The sequence below is a fragment of the Melanostigma gelatinosum genome (assembly GCF_949748355.1).
Source record: "Melanostigma gelatinosum genome assembly, chromosome: 12".
NCBI classification, from domain to species: Eukaryota; Metazoa; Chordata; class Actinopteri; order Perciformes; family Zoarcidae; genus Melanostigma; species Melanostigma gelatinosum.
This window is the reverse complement of record NC_136645.1, coordinates 11366832-11391307: the sequence shown is the minus strand read 5'-3', so window position 1 is coordinate 11391307 and position 24476 is coordinate 11366832. Positions and strand designations below refer to the sequence as shown.

Sequence of the window (24476 nt, the reverse complement as noted above, 5' to 3'; positions counted from 1 at the left end):
GGCAAACATTCACCTTTCTGTTGTTGCAGGTGCACAAAGAGCCTGACTTCCCCGAGTGCCCCACCAGAGGGAAATAGAACCAAGGTAGAGGTGGATTGATTTACGAGCTCCCATCTCTTTAAAGGTTTTCTATCTGGATTTTTAAAAAACGTTTTTACTTGCATCTTTCTTTTCCTATTTTCTCTCAAAGATTATTCATCTTAAATGAGTTGTTGTTATTATTATCAATAAGGAGTTTCGATCACTTTTAGAATCATATTCATACTGCTCTAAAAAACAATCCTTATTTTCAGTCATATCATGGTACAAAACAGAAGAGGTCACACTTCTGCTCCAGTCCTCCTTCACCAGTGAAAGCAGCACATTAAGTAAACATACTCTTGTGTTTCTGTTTGGCCTCTGCGCCTACAAAATGTCGTACGGTGTCATGTCAGTCCACAAAGCTGGCTGACCTCCCTGGAAGTGATTTGCGGGCTTTTGTAACTGAGATGCTCTCTGGTTCCTGTATGAAGTATGACGTTTACAGGCCACCTGTCAGTCTCGCATTCAGGGGATGATTGCTTATGGCAGCATAACCTCCATCAATAACCTCCACCATAACTGGCTGACTTAATTGATCAGTGGATTTACTGAAAACAGGCTTTCCATCTTGTTCAACCCCCACAGAGATTTATTTAGGATGTGGAGAGATTTACCTTTTTACAAACTAGTTAACACACACGGTCCTCTTCTCTCTGAAAGTATTTTTGTCATGTCTGGGGTTGATCATCTTCAAGGCAGTCAGAGAAACATCCTCTTGGAAATACTGCAGGTCTTCCTCTCAGACAGGCTAAACTCATATTCAACTTTCCATGAAGATGTTTCTGTATGAAAAGTTGCTGAAAGGCATAGCAAGCTAAATGTCGACACCACATTAGCATATTTTTCTAAAGCTGTTGGCCTACAGTAGGTTAACCCTTGGAGTCACATTTCCTTTCAAAGCCCTCAGTCACTGCACAGACCTCTGACTCCCCATTACGTCGAGGAGCAAAACTAATCCACGTCCATAAACAGTACAGGGACGGGATTATCACGCTGTTTTGAGCTGTTCATCTGGTTTCAGACAGTGTGAGACATAGGGATGTGTGTTTTACAAAGTATCACACACAACTCTTTATTCATTTTTTTGGGAATACTTACAAACAAGACTACAGCCATGCTGATGTTTAGCAGGACATATTTACCAGGTTCACCATCGCAGATTAGCCTGTAAGCATGCTAACATTTGCTAATCTAAGAATGTCTGGATACAATGTTGTGTCAATACATCTGGTAGATGTTGGGACTTTGACGTGCTGGTGCTGCTTGAGGAAAAGTTTGAGTAAAAGTCATAAGACTCGATCCTCTTGGGACCTTGAATACCTGCAGAGCTGCTCGCGTGGCTCAAGATCTGCTGTCTTCTGATAAAGTAAGAAAGAATTCAAAATACTCTGAAGCACCACCTCAGCAAGTCAACAAGTAGTTTATTAAGATAACCTTAAGATGACGTGTACCTCTGGTTACACAGCGTACTGCAGGTAAAAAACAACAACAATCCATATTACAGAAGACACAGAATTGAAGAAGTTCTCGTCTCGGCTCAGTGGAAACAGATTTCCAGGTGGCTCATCAGTTCTCGGTAGTGACTGGCTGGATACTCGGCTCGGCAGCTGGGACACTCCAGGAAGCTTTCATCCAGCGAGCTGCTGGGAGGGGACCATGTCGGGGTGTCTCTGGGGCTCAGGGAGGCCGCTTCACAGGAGGTGCGATCCTGCTGGTCTCTCTGATATGAATGGAGTCAGCAATCAGTTATCACAGATAAAACTCTGGGTAACGAAATCAACTTTTCAAGCACTGTTATGGTCAACCAGCAAAAAACAATATTTGATATTAAAAATGGATCAAATTAGCTCTTTCAGTTTGTTTTGGATTATTGTTTTGGTTTTTCAAACCGCATCTGACTCTTATCAATCTTCTCCGTGTTTTTACGCTGCCCCTCCAAAAATCAATTACTGCAGCTTCAAGGTTCATCGCTGATGAAGTTAGGATACAATAATTACTAATCCTTTGCACTATTCATGCCAACCTTTGACTGTTTTGTCGCGTGGTCTCTAGGTTTTTGCAGCTTCTTCAGAAATCTGACCATTTGCGTCTTTAAATATGAACAATTCTGCTTCTCATCCTCGAGGTCTTGTGAAGAAATCTTGATCTAAAATGTAAACAGTTTGCATTATTATATAATATTGCATAGTTGTGGGGTATTAGTTTTCAAACACAAAGAAGTAAATCCTTTGCGTATGTGAGGACAGATAGTTTCCCTTTAGAAGAAAAGCAAAGAGGTAATTAAGTATGACACGCCCACTTCCGTGGAAGATTGAGGCTTAGATTCACAAAGACAGACTGAAGATTTATTACAGTGAGGGGACCAAAAGTGAGATTTCATACCTGTCGCTCCAGGTCTGCAATCTTTTCCTGGTCTGCATGTTGACGATTTAACAAAAACTTCTGAAAGAGAGACGACTGAAAAGAAAGATTTGACTTCCATTTGGTCTGCTTTCTTCCCTTGTATGTTGACAGTAAGATTCTTTATTTTTCTTACTCTACAGTTCAATGAAGACGTACCTGCAGCTCAAAGTGAGCAGACCTCCGCTTCTCCTTATCCAGTCTGCACTGGAGGTCTTCGGTCTCAGCCCTCTGCCATTGTTCTTCATCCTGGAGGTTTTCAGTCTCAGCACTCAGCCATTGTTCTTCATCCTCAGAGCAATGATGATCTCCCGGTGCACTTGTTCTGCTCATATTTGCAGTCTGCAGCTGTTGCTTTAGCTCTTCCACCTCCCTCTCTGTTTCCATGCACCTACACATAAAACGGTCTGTCTTGCAGCTGACTACCAACTTTAAGCAGCAACATATTCTTTATTTTTTAGCAGCAGACATACCACTTTTGGGTCATGTTGAACTTCTCTCTGAGCACCTCCAGCTCGTCTTTGGCTTTCTGTAAGAGTCTTTCATAGTGCTCCTGCATCTGGCTTATTTTCTCCATTTCTGTAACGAGAGAAGCAGAAGCTAAACATGTAGGATTGAGGACAAAATTACACAATCACAGATGTCAGAGACAGCCATACAACATGCACCATGTAGTAATAAAATACATGTTTTTGCCAGTGCATTGCAAGCTGCGGATTCTGTAACAGCGGCTACTCAAGGGCAATCTTGATACCCTAAAAACCTTGTTGTGACAGTCTGTTGCCCCTCGTGGCCCCAGCAGTGAGTACCCACTGCCCACTGTCTCACTCACTATCTGAATGGTCCTCATTGTGCTGCTGTAAGTGGGCCTGATTGGCTTCGTTCAGCTGCTTCTCCAGCCATAACATTCTGGCCAGAGTTGCCCCCACGTAGGCTTCTCTCCGCTGGTCATATTCCAGCCACTGCTTGTTCTTCTCCAAGGCCTCGGGGGATTGAATAAAAGAGAAGCACATAACTGAGAAACAGGGGGGGGGGGGGTATACTGGGGTATACTGTACACAGGCCCACGTGGAAACAAATGCGTACACAAAGTAGGCACTAACCACGAATACAGAAAGGTGGATTAGGCTTTTCTGAACAATACAAACAGAAGAGACCTTTTCCCTCCAGATGTGTGGCCAACAAACAACACTTACCTCACTTAGGTCATTTTTGAGCTGTATTGCAGTGTTGGTTGAGGCCCATTCATCTGAAGCGGAGTCCTATTTGACAACAGGAAAATACAGTACAGCATTACACAACTCTCCCCACTGCTTTAATAAGACACTGGATTGTGACATGTCATACCAAGGCTCGAAAACACAGGCACAGTGGGATTTAAAGCAACACATTCTCAAGTGTTGTGACCTCTACAATATCCAAAAAGTCTCTGTGAATGCATGCTCTGTATGAGGAAGTGTGAACAGGACTCCTCTTCTGAGTGGGAGACTCTGCAAAACAACTGCTGCCATCTAGTGGTGTAAAACTGGTAATCACAATCACTAAGCAGCAACATTTGTCATTTACGTAAGACTAAAATCAAGTCGTGGTATACCTTCTTCCGTGCAACCTTGTTCTCGAGATATTGACACCTAGTTGAGGCGCTCACAAGCTTGTTCTTGATTTCTTCGACCTCTCTTGAGTAACTGGATATGCTTCTCTTTCTCCTCATACTCACTACGTCCATCTGCTTCCCTTCTTTCTTACTCATCTGCTCTGACGGCAACGCCTTCTCGTCTCTGGTCGTGAGCTGCTGACAACTCACAAGCCCAACAGTTTTAAGAGAGAGCAATCTCTGCAAATAACACAATGAGACATACAAGTTATTTTACTGATGCTAAGCTATTGTAAATCATACCTTGTATTAAAACAACTCCCAGCTCCCAGTGGCAACATGATTTAACAGATCAATGTGAAACCTTGGCGAGTTGACTTCTGTTGGGTATTAGAGTATTATTGAGTTTACCTCTACTAGCCTGTCAAATTCAACCAGGGTCTTCTTCAGAAAGGCATTCTCCTTCCTCAGACTGCTGATGACCACATCAAGCTCTGACTTGAGCTTCTTCTTGAGGGCACGCTTATATCTGGGTGACGTCATCTCAAGCACACAACACATATCACAAGGGAGATAATACATTTTCACATTTTGTCAGAATTTACAATTTCAACAATAAGTTGGTTTCCCTCCAGATGTCATTAGCAAAGTAACTTTGTTTTTTATGCAATTCAGACATTTATCATTAGCTGCACCTTACTAACACATTTACAATCTAAAGTTCCAAAGCATTAATTCCACAATAACCTTAAGGTAAACATCTTATGACATCGAGTTTGTGTTCTGATTTGAAAATTGTATTGAGTTAAATTGACTAGCTTAACTTTTAAGCTAGCCATGGCCCAGTGCTCAGTCAATGTAAACTACAAACCGCTAACCTTACTAAATGGACCTATAGTTTAGTGACTGTTTGGGCAACAAGTTATCGGTAACTTAACCTTACATTTGTTAATGCAACGCTAACACAACGTTAGCTAACTGATTGCCTTTATACTGGATTTTCGATGCTGGTCTTACTAAGCTAACGTTAGCAGCTAACTACATAGCTCACAATATGTTAGCTGAACGTCAATTTATCCTACAGATATTTTCACATTTTAAAGCTCGTTTTGTTAGCCAGTAACAGCTTAATGCTAGTAGATGACATCACATAACGCTAACGACAATTGAGCTCGGCAACTAACCTTGTTTTTAAATGACTATTTCACCAGGTCCCCTTCAGTAGTAAAGGAAGTCAGTTACCTGGCTAACCGCTAGCTAACGTTAACTGCGTTGCTTTCAACACTGCCGCCTAAACTCCGGCCCGGTCCAGCCAGAGCAGTTCAGTGCCAGCATGTTTAAAGAACAATAACATTGTTTCTGGAGCAGCGTGTTTTTGTGACTTAATGATCTGGGAATTGTAGTTGTGTTCATGTCTCATCAAAGTAAGGAGTGAAGGCTTACTGCAAGCTAGCATGTTTAACATGTAGGTAAGGTTAACTGCTAGTTTAAAAACGTTATTGCTGACGTCATATGATGACGCAATACGCCACCAGAGGGTGTTGCAGCACAAGAGAAAAGAGGACGAACTCCGCAGGTTTGCCTGGATGGTACATGATTTAACTCCCAGTTCTGCACAATGACAAACAATATATAGTTATACGCATGACGCCTTTTTGAAAGCTAACGAGGCAACTAGGCTCTCCTTTCCTTAGTGTGTGTGTGTGTCTCGCCTCCTAACTCTCGTCACCTAGGCTGGCTGGTGTGTGTCAACTCTGACTCATGAGTGAGGCTGCCCTCTGGTATCCAGTGCTCACCCCTCTGCACATCTGTGCGTTTCAGTTCCCTCTGTAGCGGTCTCCCTCTCTCGCGACGGAATATGATTCCTTTCTCTGAATAAATTTGGACTTTTACCAAAATGCTTCGTGTAATTGTGGAGTCGGCTTGTGGGATTCCCAAAAAGAGAATTGGAAACCCAGATCCAATCGCTGCGATTGTCTTTAGAGGTGAGACTATTGCTTTTAATTATTTTTTCCTGTGGTAACAGCTATATGCTCTATTTACTATTTATTCATGCACACAGTGTTTCACTTTCTGTCAAGCTATCATATTTTCTGTCATCCTGAAGGTTTTCTACATCACTTTTGCAGTTAAATGCATTAGCAATGTACAGTAGTTTGAATACGTTGGTAGTGATTCACAATCAAAACGAAGAGTACATCCTTATAAGGTCAGATACGACCTCTGTCCACAGATAACAGCCACTTCCTCTGACCTCAGCTTGGACTTTATATTTACAAAATGAGATACCTAAGGTATTAAGTGGTCCTCTGTTTCCAGCAGATTGTAAAAGGTTGATTCAATCTTCTTTTTTTTTTTTTAGAGTATCGACTGTTCTTTCCAGAACATACAACTGTAAAACCAGATTGTGAATTTTTGCATATGAATATGGTCTGTTTGTTGTGTTTACAGGTGAAAAGAAGAAAACCAAAGCAATTGACAATGAATTGAATCCTGTATGGAACGAAGTAAGTGCAGAATGAGTTAACTGTAATGAGAGACATTTACAGTGTGTTGACTTGGAAATGACTTACCAGAGATCTGCTGTCATTACCTCAGTTAAACTACTGTATGTTGTTGTTTTAAATGATTGAGTGTAAAGGTCTCTTCCCTTTAATTACAGGTGCTTGAATTTGATCTGAAAGGCTCTTCCCTGGATGCGTCTTCATTCATCAACGTGGTTGTCAAAGACTATGAGACAATCGGCAAAGACAAGTACGTGCATGACAAGCATCAGGCATTGACATTGTGACATTTGCATGTTTCATATTGGTAGCTTAAAGTGTGCTTAAGACATTGTTTAGTTTTTTTGGAGTGAATGAACACATGACCCTCAGCCTACCGCCCAGTATGACTAAATACTGATCATTTAAACACACTGCCACTTCAGTGCAGGAGGGCCTGTGAGTGTGAACCACTTCCCCATGACTATGTAGCGGCCTTGATAGAAACCCCCCTCCCAAAAAACAAACACCTATGTTTTGCTTATAGCGCAGGTAATAACTGAAAGGGGAAACCTCACTACGCCTCAAAGGTTTAGCTTTTGAGAAGGTAAACGTGTGATTCTGTGAAAGTGCTTGTTTCTTACTACAACTGACACTATAACTATGCATTTTAACAGTTGAGAGTATGTTATGGTCTTTTCTTAAGAAACAGAGCAGCATGTTTCAACTTAACTGAGCTGTATAACCACAGGAATCACTGCGGCCTTGTTAAGACTTGCAGCAGCGTCAGTGAAGAAGCTGTTTTGTCTACCTCACAATCGCACGCTCGCTCTTACGAGCAATGTTACCTTAAAAGGAAAACAAGTCACTTCTTTCTAACCCTCCCTGCGGTAGACTCTGCAATTTATTATGTTTCTGCTTCATTTCTTATCGTTTATCTGTTTGTTAGGCATTGTTGTAATTGTGATTTTGACTCTTTTTGTCTGTCTGCAGTGCAGGCAAGAATGTGGAAGTAATAATAATAACAACAAGTGACTCACTAGTATAAATTATTCTGGGGCAGGCACAAGGGATGGGGGGAGGATGGGGAGGTGACTGCTTCAGCCACGAACACACAGGGATATTTTTCCATGATCGCTGCCTCCAACGCATGAGGGGGGGGGGGGATAAGAGAGCTTGCGCTGGCTTGTCATTGGCACGTTTGTGATGACTAGTTGTAACACAGCCTGTCATCCAAAGCTAAATAAACTTTAGACAGACAATCAAGCTGATTCTGGAGGAAAATATGTTTGGCAACACCTTGTGACAAACTCTTCCCCATGTCTTCAATCTAGGAAAATCTAGAAAATGAATTTGACTCGAAGAACAGGGAGATCTAATCTGTGGTACTGCTTGGAAAAGATTGCTTTACGCCTAAATTAGCTTTGTTTAACAGTGATGTCGTAGTAGTGGAAAATATATGCCAGGCAAGTATCTATCTGGCTCTCTCACTGTGGATAGAAAAAAATAGTTTCTTTCAGTGAAGCAGATCTAAATACTTGAAACTAGAGTTTTAAAGTTTCGTTTTCGTTTCTGAAGCGAGTAATGTATACAAACGTTAATTTGTATAAACCAGTCCTTGCATGTGGCCTCTGACAGTAGAGACAGTAAAGTTCCATACCACATTCCTCTCTGTTACCCTCCACAGTTGACCATGCTTTCCAAGGACAAGCCACGTTTTTTAAGCTCTGTGTAATGATTAATAATGGCACAGCTGTTGAGAAAACATAGCCTGAGCACAATCATGAATATGGTTTTGCCTGCTCTCGCGTTGCTTACCTCAGACTGCCTTTTCTCCCACCTCCTTTGCTCTATATTTGACGACACTTAAACTGGGCACAGCGCGCCCAGCACATGCCTGTGGTAGATGTTAATTGCTTCCATCTTTCTGCTTTTTCTTCTGCACTTTTTCATTATCTTGGGGCCTTGTAACCGTGTAACCAGCCGACCCTTGTCACACAGCAAAGTATCCAGTTTGTTCTCTTAACCTGAGATACTACTGCTGCCCACAAATGGCTCTTTTGTTGTTCATGTTTCATGTTGCTATTATGATTTTAGAAAATGCCCAATGTGTTGTAATCCATTGTGGTTAATAATCACTGTTGCTACATGACTCCTGTTGGGTAGAACAAGTAGGTGGTGTTTCTAGGCTTGTCATAATATGTGAAGAAGTGAAATTGGGAAGTAGAAACCGCCAGCTACCCAGAGCAACGAGTAATTACAGTCCCAAACATTGCTTTGAATCCCCTCATGTGGTAATTGCACAAGTTTGTCACAAACTGTGGAACCAAAGCGTCCTCTTATTGTTTCTTTTACCTGTTCGGCCCTTTTTAAACAAAGACTGTTGTTTCTCTTCAGCTGCAATGATGCATTTAATGATGTGTCTGATCGCTGTCAAAAGGATAAATAAGTGCGATTGCTTTTCAGGTTCATTGGCTCTGCAAAAATCCATCTGAGAGACTTGGCCAGTGGTCACATGAATTCCCTCCCATCAAAGAATGTGCCCTTGATCAATGAGAAACAACACGCTACTGGGGTGAATACATTTATCAATAACATGTGATACTTATGCAATTTTACAATACAGAATAACATAGTTCCGCTTTAGGATGGTATCTGTATAGATCTGCAGGAAGTAGTTGACGTTGAAGTAGTTGACTATCCTATGACATATATTTGGTGTTTGACATATACAGTAGAACTTATACTGCTTATTTAGAAAGCATTTTCTTTGTTCAGGCAACCATCAACTTGCTCATTGGGTATGAGCCACCAGCCGACACTACTGTAAACCCAAATGACCAACCTGATGGAGACACGTCTCATGTGGATGCAGGTAAGTAAACAGATAAGTCTAAGAAAAGAGATGGTAGCTTCTGATTTGACTTATTCCCTCCCAAAATAACAAAAGAAAACATCACATTCCTTTATAAGGAATTAAAAAAAAATAGTAGTTTTTAAGGTATCTCCTAGAAATATCTGATTATTATCGTCAAGATTTCGATACATGTAAAGAAATGTGTCTGTCATGTTGTAAGGAGGTTAGCAGATACATCACACACTCCCAAAAGTGTTTTTGGAATATTGATTTCAATCATTTTGTGATTATTGTGGTTTTGCTCCGCAGGAGACAGTGATGAGGGTGATGAGAGGGAGGCAGACGTGGAGGGAGGAGGGCAGAGTGGAAGCCCAGAAGCTCCCACTTTCCCAAACCAGCCTGGGAAAGCCAGCCACAAGCCAGTCCGTCTCAGACATAAGAGGACTAGAGCCTTGGCCAATAAGCCTCAGGACTTCCAGGTATTGTTAGAGTTTTGATTCATGTGGAATTCTTATAATTAATCACATGAATGACAGCAGGCTTCACCAGTGCCAATATACAAAGAAGCCAACAGATAGTGAACTATAACATGTGTCCCTCATTTTAGAGAATTGCAAACATGGGAACCTTCTATTGATTATGGCTCAGGACAAGTTTCACTGAGTTTCTTTGGGAACATAATTTTGTTCCTGTAAAAGGTCTTTGTCAGTATTTGTCAACCCAAATTAATCAATGGCACCTTTTCATAAAGGACCCAGAGAAATGTTCTCACTGTTTGCTCAGCTGCCTCACTGTGGCTTGCAATGTTCAGATTCGTATTCGGGTTATCGAGGGTCGACAGCTGTCTGGCAACAACATCAAGCCAGTGGTTAAGGTGAACGTATGCGGACAGACCCACAGGACCAGAATTAGAAGAGGAAATAACCCGTTCTTCAACGAGGTAATTAGTCTGCAAAAAGACACCGCATCCTATAGAAAGAAATTGGTGACCGCTGACTTTTGCCTTTTATCTTGCTCGTCAACATCCATGTGTCTTCTCTCTTTGCCACTGAATCCCCACCAGCTTCAATAACTCTCTGGGGTATTTCTCTCTGGGGTATTTCTCTCTGGGGTATTTCTCTCTGGGGTATTTCTCTCTGGGGTATTTCTCTCTGGGGTATTTCTCTCTCTGTCGGCCGCGGTGATATGACAGTTGACTTTGAAGGCAGTGTCAGCTTTGTCTAACTCCTCTCATATGCATTTTCCTCTGTCTCAGCTTTTGCCAATGCATAAGCATCTCAGCTTAACAAATTGTAAGTCCTATCATGTTTGTCACAATCCCTGATAACAACGTGTGTCTGACATCAAAAGGTACCGTGCATACTGTGACTAGGGAAATACTAATACTTGTTTATGTCCCTCAGATGTTTTTCTACAATGTTAACATGCTACCTTCAGAGCTGTTTGACGAGAGCATTAGTCTTCGGGTGGGTAGATAACTCCTTTTTAATGCAATTTTCTTTTGCAAACATGAAAATTGACATTCATTTTTTAATCAGAAAATGTCTACATCTACTGTAAATTGTGTTTTTCTTGACAGGTTTATGACTCCTTCTCCCTCAGAGCTGACAGTCTAATGGGAGAGTTCAAGGTATGCCAATTGAAGTGCCAGCAGGTTGACAGATTTGACATTTCTCAATGATTGAAACGTTTTTATTCTTGCTTACCCAGCTGGATGTTGGCTACATCTATGATGAACCAGGTCAGTATTTCCATACAAAATGCATACTGTGTGAAAAATGTATATTGTTTGTATGTATATACTGTAGGTGTTTGAACGTGTTGAATATCTATGTCCAGGTCATGCCATAATGAGGAAATGGCTCCTCCTGAGTGATCCTGATGACTCTAGCTCAGGGGCCAGAGGATACCTGAAAGTCAGCATAACTGTTGTGGGCACTGGAGATGATCCACCGGTGTGTGTACCTTCTTTCTTACCATCAAGTTTATTTCTAGTAGACACAGAAGCCAGATCTGTTTTGAAAGCAGACCCACAGTAGAGGGTTGTACATGGGGCAATAGCAACAAATAGATACCGAGCACACCTGCATCCACACATTGGGGAGGAGTGTTGTTTCTGCTGTCAGACTGAGACCTTGGAACACTTGTTTGTTCAGTGTCCTCGACTGTTGAAGGCCCGACTCAGGGTGGAACACGCCTCCTACCAGACGGTGGACAATTTACAGGCCTTCAGGGAACATATTGATCATTGTGATTGATTGTTTATTTGTTCCTTGGTGCTTTAATAATGTGCTTAGTTTGATTTATTTAATTTTTTTCTTTTTTCATTTTTGCTTTTCAAGTGATGTTTTAGAGTGTTTCCTGTTTTTCCCTGCAACAGTGAAATAAAGGGACTTTAAAAACCTCTCCTCTCCTCTCCTCTCCTCTCCTCTCCTCTCCTCTCGTCTCCTCTCCTCTCCTCTCCTCTCCTCTCCTGTGTCCAGACTGAGAGGAAAGGGATAAGTGAGGAGCAGGAGGACATAGAAAGCAATCTCTTGGTGCCGGCCGGTGTCACAATGCGTTGGGCCACACTCAGCCTCAAAGTCTACCGTGCCGAGGATATGCCACAGAGTAAGTGACCTATAAATTCCTGCAACCAGTTTAATGCAGTCAAATCCCCTTGAAAAACTTCTATTTAGAACCCATTTTTCATTGCAGTGGATGATGCCTTTATTCAGACGGTAAAGCAGGTCTTTGGAGGGGATGGAGACAGGAAAAACTTGGTGGATCCATATGTGGAAGTCAGCTTTGCTGGCAAGAAGGTACTTCATGTTTGACCTAAAAGAAAAAAACGATGTCACTGTGTGACTATTATGTGTATAGCAATAATTTCTTTTTTTTAGCTGCACACCAAACGCGTTGAGAAAAATGCAAATCCGGAGTGGAATCAACTCATCAATCTCCAAGTCAAGGTAAGAAAGACGCATATTACGTAAGATGTATCCAATGGGCTTGATTCAAATGTCCAAAACACTTGAACCTTCAACACAAATCAACACATGCCTCTGTCTGCCTCTTTAGTTCCCGTCCATGTGTGAGCGCGTGCAGTTGACTATTTATGACTGGTGAGAACTCAAATTCATTCATACACAGCTGCGCAAGTGACAATGATATCAAAACCAATATTTGAAGTGCCAGTTTATTCTTGGCAGGGATCGTCTAACCAAGGACGATGCCATCGGAACAACGTTTTTAAACCTGAGCAAAATGTCTTCCTCTGGTGGAGAGATTGAAGGTAATACTGTAAGCTGCATTTTTACAATGATTACATTTTGATATTGCTATACGACATTTAATATAGATGTTTTTTTTCCCCCAACTGGAAACAGACGCACGGGCTGAGTGTAACCCAGTGTCTGACTGTACGTAAGAATGGTCCTCTGCATGTTTTAACATGTTGCATTGAGTGTTTAATCCTCTTGTTCTCATGCACCTCACTGCTTTAAAGCCTTGAAACTGTCCATGTTGGTTGTTAAACAGAGTGTCTGTATGTTACAGTGAGCACTGCAGCATCAGAGGTTGGTTTTCTCCCAGCTTTCGGGCCTTGCTATGTCAACCTGTACGGTAGCCCGAGAGAATTCACCGGCCTGCGCGACCCATACGAGGAACTCAACTTTGGAAAGGTAGGCCTACTTTATCAGCTTAGTGCAGTCGCTTCAGTGCTCCAGCTAGAGACAGATGGGACATTTGACCTACATTGCATTTCGATACGTTTCAGGGTGAAGGGGTCGCCTACAGGGGTAGGGTCCTTGTTGAGCTGTCCACTCAGCTGGATGGGAAGGTTGATAAGAATGTGGATGACATCTCCAGTGATGACATCCTAGTGGCACAGGTATACACTTTGTACTATAACTACTGCTGTCTCCATATTTATTTGATTTCTATGATAATCCTTAAGCTAAAAGGCCCAAGGTTTTGAATCTGTAAGTTGTCATAGATTACTTTAGCAGCTCAGTGTCTAGCGAAATATATTTCCAGTTGAGAACAGACACGGAAGTAATCCCACCCTCACCTCTAACACTGCCACATCCTTTTGAATCGAGTGCAGAAATACCAGCGGAGGAGGAAGTTCTCTCTGTGCGCTGTGTTCCACAGTGCGTGCATGCTCCAGATGCCGGGCGAGCCAATCCAGTTCGAGGTCAGCATTGGCAACTATGGTAACAAGCTGGACTCCACCTGCAAGCCCCTGTCGTCCACCACCCAGTACAGCTTTGCTGTGTTTGATGGTATGAAAAGCTAAAGTCTGAAAGAATTAAAAAATGACTCGAAGATTTATTCTGTTTTATAATCAAAGATGTTATATACGTATATTAATACAACCTCTGCTCTAGCAGTGGACAGCTCTCATGTCAAACTGTTTACTGTGCTGTAAATCTGTGTTTAAGGTGTCATGAAGCCAAAGAGAAGAACCACATGTCAATGAGCTGTCTACTCCACAACTTGTGTTTAAAAAGACGTGGTATATTTATCTTCTATCCCACAGGTAATCACTACTATTACCTGCCCTGGGCTGACACTAAGCCCGTAGTGATCCTTATTTCACACTGGGAAGACATCAGCCACCGTCTGGACTCTGTCAACGTTCTCCTCTTCATCGCTGAGAGACTGGTGAGAATGAGTTACAGTAGCACATACTGTACGTCTCAACACAGGTAGTACTGCTCAGTCATCTCCCTTTGTCTTTCTTTGTGATTTGTTTTAGGAGTCCCACCTCACGTCTTTAAAAACCGCCATGTTAGCCAAGGTGCCTGAGACACGTCTGGCAGAGATTTGGCTCAAACTCATCGACCACATGATTGAGGACCTGAACAGGTAGGACAGGACCAGACAGATTCCCACACTGGACCTGTGTGTTGTATGAAGTAATGCTATAATGTAACTTATCATTCGGAAAAATGTTCATGCTTTACCTTGTGTTGTTCCCATCCAACATTAATCTCACCAACAAACTTTTAACAGTTTCCAGCTTCCAGTGCTAGAGGGCCAACCCAATGTGACTGCACTGGATCTCCAGTTGAAAAACCTGCGTGATGCTGCTGTAGTCGATATCAGAGCGATGGCCAATCGCATGAGAGAGGAGGCTACAGATGTCAAGGCTACTGTTGGTGACATTGAGGACTGGTTGGACAGAATCAAGCAGCTGGCAGAGGAGGTCAGGAAATGCAAATAAAATAATGTTATGTAGCTCAAAAATACAGCAATTAAACTTAATTATGTAACTGAAATGTAGTGTGTCTCCATCAGCCTCAGAACAGCATGCCAGATGTGATCATCTGGATGTTAAGAGGAGAAAAACGGGTGGCTTTTGCTCGAGTCCCAGCCAACCAGATCCTGTTTTCAAACTTTAGCGAACAGGCTCGTGGCATACACTGTGGACGGACCCAGACCATCTTCATGCAGGTACAAAACTAGCCAACATACAGTAACACATTCATATGTTTTTTATTATATATTTCACTGTTATATTTTCAGAAAGAGTTGCCACACTAACACTTTTTGGTTTGTCAGTACCCCATGGACAAAAACAAAGGTGTGAAGGTCCCTGTTCAGCTGCGGGTCAACATGTGGCTCGGTCTCTCTGCCCATGAGAAGAAGTTCAACAGCTTCTCAGAGGGAAACTTCAGCGTGTATGCTGAAATGGTACAGTAGCAACACAAAGCATGAGCTTTTTTAAAAAATGCATTCATATTTAATCTGATTTCAGTCGTGCTATCTCTGACTTTAATTCCGCAGTACGAGAACCAGGTCCATGTTTTGGGGAAGTGGGGAACTACCGGCCTGGTCGGTCGTCACAAGTTCTCCGATGTGACTGGAAAGGTGAAACTCAAACGAGAACGCTTTCTGCCACCCCGTGGGTGGGATTGGGAGGACGACTGGTTTGTTGACCCAGAGCGATGGTAAGTTTGAGAAACTGACTTTATCACACACAAGCACACACTCTTACAGTTGTACGTGATTCATGGCTTGTATAGTTTCAAGTACAAACATCCTGTTATCGCTGAGCATTTGGACACGCTCCAGAATCCTGTTCTTATTTCAGCCCTGTCCTCTATTAATCTATTAATTGGCAGTAATCATAAATCTGTACCAGCCACAGCATGAAAACAATCACAGGAAATAAAAAGGAATTTCGGCATTACTCAGGGTTTTGGTTTAAGGAGGTCTCCCTCCCACCAAGGCTCATGTCAACAATTTTAGCTCTCTGAAGCTTGTCTTCCTGACCTGTTCCACTTAGTTTGTCATGGTCCTACATAGCTGCCGTGTGACTCACAAAGTGTCCCATTAACTTTGTGCTGTGGTGGTGTTTTCTACAGCCTGTTGACAGAAGCAGACGCCGGCCACACAGAGTTCACAGATGAAGTTTTTCATAATGAAACTCGTTTCCCTGGTGGGGAGTGGAAGCCCGCGGCAGAGCCCTACACAGACGTGGTACGGCCTACTGCTCTCACACAGATACAGTAGACACACTTTGAATTTATGTGAAAAATGTGGATGAAGATAACAGGACAAAAGCTTGTCTATTCATGCTAGTTTGCAATGTTTTTCCTGCGCCATCATGTACTTTGGAAAGGTAGGTTGCATAGTTGTTTAGATAAACATGGACCTTTGCAAACCTTTTATGGATGTGATCTGGTGTCTTCCTGGTTATGATATGTAGTTTCCATTAGGGCTGACACTAATAATTTACATAATTTTGGGTACTTATAGCTAAAAAGAAATAAAGCTGCTCTACTCAATATTTTAAATGTATTAAATGACTATGTGTGATGTAGAGTGGGTCACTCAAAGAGAACTTTCACCAAAACTGCTCAGTTCTTTGAAGCAAAGTAAAGTAAAGTTGTCGCCCATGAAACTAAAACACGCTGATGCAAACAGCTTGTTTTAGTTTCATGGGCGACAACTTTACTTTTGGATCCACTTTTATTCCAGAAGCCTCTCTGATAAACTCACTGTATGCTACCAGCAACAAAAGTTAAACGCACAAAACGAGCGACTAGATGGTGAACGTAAAGAACCAGATATTTTCCTCAGGAGTTGGTCGAAAGATAAAACAGAGCTAGAAGAAGCGGCCATGTTGGATTTTAAAAAGCCACAAGTAGCAAAGGAAATTAGTTCATGCAGGTTTAAGGCTTATAAGCATTGATAGTGATATCAATAGAAATTCTTTACATCGAGTAAATTTGCTAAAATTAGGGTCTGTGATGTCTAGAATGGAGAAACGGTTCAAAGCCCAGCAGAGTTTGAGTGTCCACCTGGATGGAGCTGGGAAGATGACTGGAGCTTTGACAGCGACAAAGCTGTTGATGAGAAAGGTATCATGAACACTAAAACTGAACTATGTGATCAAAATGTTCTGTTCATTGTGTTTGAAATACTGCAGGTTGAATTGATCTGTGTGTATGTCTGTGTGTGTCTTCTGACACTAGGTTGGGAATACGGAGTTACCATTCCTCCGGATGATAAGCCCAAATCATGGGTTGCAGCAGAGAAAATGTATCATGTCCATCGCAGGAAGAGACTCATTAGACCACGGACGAAGATATCTGACAAAATGGCTGTTATTGAGGTGAGGAAGAGGAGACAAAGAGTAGATTTGAGAGCTGTTATGAGTGCAGTTTCCCATTATTTTTCCTGTCCTTGTCTCTTCCACAGAAGCGAGAACCAGGGGAAGGCTGGGAATACTCTTCCCTGATTGGCTGGAAGTTCCATAGGAAGGAGCGTTCCTCTGACACGTTCCGGCGCCGCCGCTGGAGAAGAAAGATGGTCCCATCAGACTGCATCGGTTCCTCCGCCATCTTCCGGCTGGAAGGGGCATTAGTGAGTCTTACTTAAGTCCCCTGAGAAACTCTTCTACATATGAGTTGTATTCTTAAATTTCCCCGAACGAGGCCGTTCTCATGGCAACAACAGTTACTTTATGCCATCTGAGTCACATCCTCTCATTATTCTGCTGCATACGCCCGTTCCTGTCAGAAGTTGGCAAATCACTCAGGAAGTTTGTTTTGGTTCTGCATTCTTTCCTTCACATTTTCTTCTATTTTGTTCTTTTAAGCACTTCACCCTGCGTTTTGTTAACAGGGAGTCGATGTTGACGAGAAGGCCAGTAAAACGGATGCAGCCAAACTATTTGGTGCCAACACACCCACTGTTTCTTGCCACTTCAGCCGTAAGTTGTTGGGTCAGATAAAGCTAATTACTGGTCCCTCATGCTGAGTGTTTCTTTAAACCTCCTGATGCACGATAACATTCAACGAAGATGTCAGTTTTACAGTTGAACATGCTGAGGAATGTTATCTCCCTTCAGAGTCTCACCGTTACCATCTGAGGGTGTACGTGTATCAGGCGAGGAATCTCTGTGCCATGGACAAAGACAGCTTCTCAGGTGAAAACAAAGCAAAGTGCTAGCCTGGTCAAGAGGAATAAATGACAGTCACAGTATGAATTACATTAAACAGAACATATTCACATGATTTGAATACTGTTCATCAATACTCCCGGTCCTCCCCAGATCCCTACGCTCATGTGTCATTCCTACATGTGAGCAAGACCACCGAAGTCATAAGGTCCACCCTGAACCCCACATGGGATCAGACTCTCATCTTTGAAGACATTGAAATCTACGGAGACCCACAAAGTATTGCCCGCAACCCTCCTGATGTGGTGTTGGAGCTGTGCGACAGTGATCAAGTAGTACGTTGTATATTTAATCTGCAATTTAATGCAAAAGGGGTTCATGGACAGTGTGATCAGGCTATGCTAAGTCTCGGTGTGCTGTTGCGCTTTATTTCCAAGGGCAAAGATGAACCCCTGGGTCGCTGCACATGCCCTCCAATAGTGAAACTGAACCCCACTGTGGCTGTCAGCCCTAAGCTGCTGTGGTTCCCGGTCACCAAAAAGGGTTGCGGTGCTGGGGAGATACTGCTGGCTGCAGAGCTCCTGCTGAAGAACAAGGTAAAGAAGAAACTAGAGAAAGTAAACATACTGTGACTTTAACTGTGAAACTGTATTCAGGAGGTGATGCCGTGCTTTGCCGTGCAGGTGAATGACGGAGATCTGCCCCTGGTGCCTCCTCGCAGGGGGGAGAAGCTCTACATGGTTCCCCAGGGAATCAGGCCTGTAGTGCAGCTCACTGCGATTGAGGTACACCGTCACGCCATCCTGCTCCTTTGCCAGGCCCTATAAATTCCCTTCACACACATTACTTGATCAGACAAGACCAGCCCAACCCTAAGATTTCTGCTGTGATTGCGTTTCAGTCCTTTAATCTGCTCATCTGCCCAGGTTTTTTTTTTTAAGTGCGTTAATGTGTTCCTTTGATCCCAGGTCTTGACTTGGGGCTTGAGGAATATGAAGACCTACCAGTTGGCCACAGTTTCCTCCCCCAGTTTGATAGTGGAGTGTGGTGGTGAGATTGTTCAAACCGCTGTAGTCAAGAACTTCAAAAAGAACCCTAACTTCCCTGGATGTGTGCTGCTGCTCAAAGTGGTACAAACCCTTGAACTTTCTAGAATAAATACTCAGACACCTGGAAGTGTTTCATGTCTGGACTCATCCATATTTTCCTACACGTTCTGTTCTATTCTTTTCTCGCCTTAGCTTCTGCCCAAAGAGGAGATGTACACCCCTCCTATCGTGCTGAAGGTAATCGACCACCGGCCATTCGGTAGGAAACCAATAGTGGGTCAGTGCACCATTCACTGCTTGGAGGAGTTCCGCTGCGATCCGTATCGCATTAACAGTGAAGTCTGCATGTCTGCAAGAGGTACATACAAAAATGCATATAGATAAATGCACACTCAGCTACATACTGTAGAGGCTCATTGTATCCTGTTTCCATTGACTTTGCAGTGGCAATGATAACTGCTGCCCAGCGAGATGTCGTCATAGACATTGAGGAGAGACCCATCGTGAAAGCTGAGGTAAATAGCAATGCTCTCACAAAAGGTGGGAGACAATATTTTTTACATTTGCTTCCTTTTATTGATACATATTCTTTGTTTGCTTCTCACTTTGCAGCTTCAAGCAGAAATGGTGAGATGCTCTCTTTTCAGAGATCTACAGTCTAATGATAGATAACATCCCTAAAAATACTAAGTTCATCATTATTTTCCATCGTGTAGGAGGAGGAAGCAGTAGACTGGTGGAGTAAGTTCTATGCCTCTGTTGGAGAAGAGGAAAAGTGTGGGCCTTACCTGAAAAAGGGATACGACACATTACACGTAAGAACATGTCGTCACACAATTTTTGATTTTATCTTTCCCTTTTTCCTTGATTGTGTTGGTTCTACAAGCAGCAGCAATCTAGATGTGACAGACAGCGTCCTTGATCTCGTTCCTCGTTTCCTCAAGAGTTTGCAGTGGTGTGCATATAAAACAGAGAGAAGTTTGCTAACAGTAGCAGTCAGTGGTTGTGTTATGGTTTTCAGGTGTTTAACAGGGAACTAGAAGAGGATGCACAGTTCCAGGGATTCAATGATTTCTGCAGCACTTTCAAACTTCAGCGAGGAAAGAGTGACAATGAGGAAGAAGACCCCTCTGTGGTGGGAGAGTTCAAGGTAATGAAGCTACATTTTGAGGAGATATTCCTGTCATGAAGCATCCCATTATACCTGAACTTTTGTAACATGAGAAATCTCTGCTTTTGCTGTTGGACAGCCACGTCTGCCCTCTGGTGGAGGATTTATGAATTTCATAGACATAATATGGACAGCATTATTTATTGAGCCTGCAGATTGGTATGTCTGTAAGGGGATAGTTTGTTGCATGGTATTTCATCGTGTCCTGAATGTTTAATTTAGTTCTGCTATATCTTGAACTGGAATTCACTTTGGATTATATGGATCATTCTTTTTATACTGTTGCAAGCATATTTAATAATTAAGAGCAGTCACAATGTTTAAAAAGATTGACCAAGCTGGTCACGAGTGGCAACGTCAGTAATATTTTGTTGCTTGTCGATAAGATGTTGTATGACTAATGGTGCTGTCCTCTTCGGTGATATCCAGGGCTCGTTCAAGATTTACCCACTGCCCGATGACCCAGGGGTGCCAGCTCCACCCCGCCAGTTCAGAGAGCTTCCTGCGAGCGAACCTCAGGAGTGCCTGGTCAGACTTTACGTGGTGCGCTGTCTTGACCTGCAGCCGAAGGATACGAATGGCATGGTGAGTATTATATGATGCTACAACTGACCAACCAACCTGGTTTTGTGATAAAGAATTGAGTCACAACCGTGCTCTAGATTTAATGAAGTGAAAAAGATGATTGAAGCTAATGAAGCTAAGATTGTTTTTTTTTCGTTCTCATTTCAGTGTGACCCATATGTGAAGATTGCACTGGGAAGGAAAACACTGGATGACAGAGATAACTACAAACCAAACACCCTTAACCCAGAGTTTGGGAGGTGAGACTGAACCTTTTGTTCATTTATTATTCGTTCAAATGGTTGTGGCTGCTTTTAAAGGAATACCTCACCCCCGAAATGACCATCTGTGTATTAATTACTCAGTTACCTTTGATTCTAAAGTTAGTTTTTCCTGCATGTCTACACGGTGAAGGACGAATCCAAAAACTGAGAAAAGTCTTGATGAATTGAGCTAAATGGGGGCCACATCACATCAAGACTTTTCTCAGTTTTTTGATTCTCAGTACACCATGGGAGCATAGGAAGACATTTTTCTTCAAGAATTCAAGATTCACGTTTGAATTATTGACGTAAAAATGGTAATTTGAATGTTAATGTATACTTTTAAGTTTGTGTAGGACATAAAGGAGCAACAAACACAATATATGTCCTCCATTTATGCCCAGGATGTTTGAGATGTCCTGCTTCCTGCCTCAAGACAAGGACCTGAAGATTTCTGTGTATGACTATGACTTACTGAGCAGAGATGAAAAAGTCGGTGAGACAGTCATCGATTTGGAGAACAGAGTCCTGTCTCGTTTCAGGCCCTGCTGTGGCCTGCCACAGACGTACTGTGTGTAAGTATGTACTCTCACAGTACAACAGCTACAGTGCAGTTGATACATCCTACAAAGGAAGCCTCAAAGCCAAACCAACAAAGCTACAATTTTCCTGCAGCTCAGGGATCAATCAGTGGAGAGACCAGCTGAAGCCTTCTCAGATCCTCCAGAGCGTGGCCAGAGTGAGAGGCGTTCCTCCTCCACGCATAGAGGGAGATGGCAGCTCCCTGACTTTCTCAGGAATACAATACAACCTGCAAGATTTTGGTAATGCCAGTCTTGAATGCCCTATCATCACATTTTTTGTAGAATTATTACTTACTGTATATCTACTATCTGTATGACCATGTCTCGTTTTTATATATTGGCCTTGTAAAATATTTAACACATTATTAATTAGTATGCTGCAGTTGCATTTTGTTCTCATTCTGGCTTATCTGTGATATTAACATCTTCTACAGTATACTATTCTTTCATCCTTGACTGTTATGGTTTGTCATGCGCTTTGCAGAGGCAAACACTGCGATCCACCCGCACTTAGGCCCAGCCAGAGAGAGGCTGGCTCTGCATGTCCTCAGAAACCAGGGCTTGGTACCAGAGCATGTGGAGACCAGAACCCTGTGCAGCTCCCACCAACCGAACTTGTCTCAGGTTAAAACAACAGCAGTAACCCTTTTTTTTAGTAGAAGTACAAGAAGTAGAGATAACGTATGAAGCTGATGATCTGTGAAATATATATTTTAAAATTGTTGTGTGATAGCTTTGTTTAAAAGTCTCATAATTTTCCACAAATACAGGGACAAATTCAAATGTGGGTGGACATCTTTCCCAAGAGCCTTGGTTTGCCAGGACCCCCGTGTGATATCACTCCACGCAAAGCCAAGAAGTAAGAGACACTTGTCTAAATAATGTTTTATCATCGTTTATTCAAGGATCAAATATAACAGTGTATTTAAAATAGGTACGTTTTGCGAGCCATCATTTGGAACACAACTGATGTTACTCTGGACGAAACAAGCATCACTGGAGAAAACATGAGTGACATCTACGTCAAAGGGTACATTACTTGTCCTTTTCTCTTCCCTCAACCCTTCTTTTGTGTTTACATATGTTTTACTTTTATATGCATTTTTCTACCCACATGGACTCGTTCACAAATAGTCAATCTGAAGTCAACATTATCGTGTTTCCCAGATGGATGCCAGGTATGGAGGACAAGAAGCAGAAGACTGATGTCCACTACAGATCCCTGGATGGTGATGGAAATTTCAACTGGAGGTTCATCTTTGGGTTTGACTACCTGCCCGCAGAGCAGCTGTGTCTTGTCTCGAAGAAAGTGAGTGAGATCGTGGAGCAGGAACGAAGCATCAAGTGACTGTTGCTGTAACCATATCATTTTTTTTGTGGTGCTGATATGATGGCAGGTAATGATCTGAATAAAGTGTCTGTCTTTTACAGGAACACTTTTGGAATCGGGACAACACTGAATTTAGGATCCCTCCTAAATTGATCATCCAGATTTGGGACAATGACAAATTCTCCTTGGATGACTACTTAGGTGAAACAGCATTGTTATTAACCCCGTTTTATGCCATGACAACACAAGTCCTTTAGAAATAGAGATCTGCCAGAGAGAACTACTGCATAGGAGACAAATTCATATTTTCTATCTCTATCTCTGTTACAGGTACAGTTGAACTGGACCTTCTCAATCTGACCTCTCCTGCTAAAAGCCCAGAAAAGTGCAGTCTGAAGATGGTGACAGGGAGAGCGGGCTCAGTCGCCTCCAAGAAACCTCTGCCCAACTCACTTTTCTCCCAAAAGTCTGTGAGAGGCTGGTGGCCATGCACGATCGAGCAGGATGGGAAACATGTGCTTGGTGTATGTTTATGTCAACAGCACAGTCCCTAGTTAAGTTTTGTTTTTCTCCTGGTTACTGTTTAAGACTGTGTTTTAAAACTCTGCAGGGTAAAGTAGAGATGACACTGGAAATAGTGGAGGAGAAGGAGATGGAAGAGAGACCTTCTGGGAAAGGCAGAGATGAGCCAAACATGAATCCCAAACTAGACCCACCCAAGTAAGAAATCCTGAATAAAAATGCATGGAACATACGATTTTCTTGTTCTATGAATTGCTTAACATGAATAATGTGAGTGTTGCTGTCTTTCTCCATTCAACAGCCGCCCTGACACGTCATTCTTCTGGTTTATAAACCCTTGCAAGACCATGAAGTTCATTGTTTGGCGCAGATTCAAATGGATTTTCATGGCAGCGATTCTTCTTCTGCTGGTCATCTTGTTCCTTGCGATCCTGTTCTACTCCCTACCCGTACGATTACTTAGTTTTCTGATAATTTATTAATTTCTATATTTCTGAAATAATTTGTTTTTCCACAGTGTTTTGTAATCTGAGTGAAAATTAATGTCGATTCTATATCCACAGAACTACATCTCAATGAAGATTGTGAAGCCTTTCTCTTAAGGAGCGTTGCAGAGAAGTTGTGTGCCTTCCTGCTGCAGAATTTACAGTCCTCTTCATGGCTTCCATCCCTCAGAAATATGCAATAACTTCCTCTGTTGATGCCATAACGTACTGATCTTCAGCATTCTAAACTCACATAATCTCACATAATCATATAACTCACATAATCATAAACTGCTATTATTTTTTGCACTCTCAGCTTGTGATGCAAATATATCTCATGTTAAAATTAAGACAAAAAGAATCAAGAATTTCAAGAGTGATGTATTTTAATAAAATTTGTTGTGAAGAAGTTGTTCATATTTTTTGCACACATTTGAAATCAGTGCAAGTGTTGGAAAACTATCTACCGGTATAGGAGTGTTACCGGTTATTCCCAATATTAAGTTATATTATTATTATATAATATCAAAACCAGGTCCACCTTTGGTCAATTATAGGTTGTTAAGATATTATAAAGTGCATTAAATGGTTAACGCAACCTATTTAGATGTACAGCCTCGTATTTTAGTAAAATTCACTCTATTCCCAAAGAACCAATCATGTAATTACAACACAATTTAGAAACGTGGCTGCAATAA

General features: G+C 42.1%; 2 protein-coding genes across 3 annotated transcripts; one reads left to right on the top strand and one right to left on the bottom strand.

Annotated features, from left to right (window-relative positions):
- Positions 1-1547: 1547 nt before the first annotated feature.
- Positions 1548-5382, bottom strand: LOC306786169 (centrosomal protein of 55 kDa-like). Of its 2 annotated transcripts, XM_079280855.1 has the most exons (9): positions 5260-5382; positions 4487-4618; positions 3678-3743; positions 3314-3464; positions 2955-3060; positions 2641-2872; positions 2464-2538; positions 2105-2227; positions 1548-1801 (listed from the first exon to the last, which is right to left on the bottom strand). In XM_079280855.1, the coding sequence occupies exons 2-9, from the start codon at positions 4616-4618 to the stop codon at positions 1619-1621; spliced, it is 1068 nt and encodes a 355-aa protein (XP_079136981.1). In that variant the 5' UTR covers positions 5260-5382; the 3' UTR covers positions 1548-1618. The 2 variants fall into 2 exon arrangements, with proteins under 2 accessions (XP_079136981.1, XP_079136982.1); XM_079280856.1 differs by lacking the exon at positions 2105-2227.
- Positions 5383-5879: 497 nt separating this feature from the next.
- myofl (myoferlin like) lies at positions 5880-24151 on the top strand. Its single transcript, XM_079280316.1, has 54 exons — positions 5880-6060; positions 6527-6582; positions 6738-6829; positions 9025-9133; positions 9337-9433; positions 9725-9894; positions 10227-10355; positions 10819-10881; positions 10995-11045; positions 11126-11156; positions 11255-11370; positions 11899-12025; positions 12113-12216; positions 12298-12366; positions 12476-12519; positions 12607-12689; positions 12784-12816; positions 12953-13077; positions 13173-13286; positions 13503-13680; positions 13938-14062; positions 14157-14266; positions 14414-14606; positions 14699-14854; positions 14963-15094; positions 15188-15351; positions 15769-15883; positions 16665-16767; positions 16882-17021; positions 17108-17272; positions 17534-17621; positions 17760-17837; positions 17964-18145; positions 18248-18406; positions 18494-18595; positions 18779-18940; positions 19052-19217; positions 19304-19374; positions 19472-19486; positions 19576-19674; positions 19881-20009; positions 20460-20615; positions 20763-20854; positions 21262-21432; positions 21533-21681; positions 21926-22065; positions 22212-22300; positions 22376-22471; positions 22609-22750; positions 22873-22972; positions 23102-23295; positions 23382-23491; positions 23595-23742; positions 23857-24151. Exons 1-54 carry the CDS (start codon positions 5973-5975, stop codon positions 23893-23895), a joined length of 6159 nt encoding a protein of 2052 aa, XP_079136442.1. The 5' UTR covers positions 5880-5972; the 3' UTR covers positions 23896-24151.
- The last annotated feature ends 325 nt before the right edge of the window (positions 24152-24476 follow it).

Coding starts and splice junctions, on each gene's coding strand:
- myofl (XM_079280316.1), top strand. CDS start 5,973: ATGCTTCGTGTAATTGTGGAGTCGGCTTGTGGGATTCCCAAAAAGAGA. Junction 18,407..18,493: donor AGCTCCTGCTGAAGAACAAG/GTAAAGAAGAAA, acceptor TTTGCCGTGCAG/GTGAATGACGGAGATCTGCC. Junction 18,941..19,051: donor GTGTGCTGCTGCTCAAAGTG/GTACAAACCCTT, acceptor TTCTCGCCTTAG/CTTCTGCCCAAAGAGGAGAT.
- LOC306786169 (XM_079280855.1), bottom strand. CDS start 4,618: ATGACGTCACCCAGATATAAGCGTGCCCTCAAGAAGAAGCTCAAGTCA. Junction 3,061..3,313: donor CAATGAGGACCATTCAGATA/GTGAGTGAGACA, acceptor CTCTCGTTACAG/AAATGGAGAAAATAAGCCAG. Junction 1,802..2,104: donor ACGCGACAAAACAGTCAAAG/GTTGGCATGAAT, acceptor CATTCATATCAG/AGAGACCAGCAGGATCGCAC.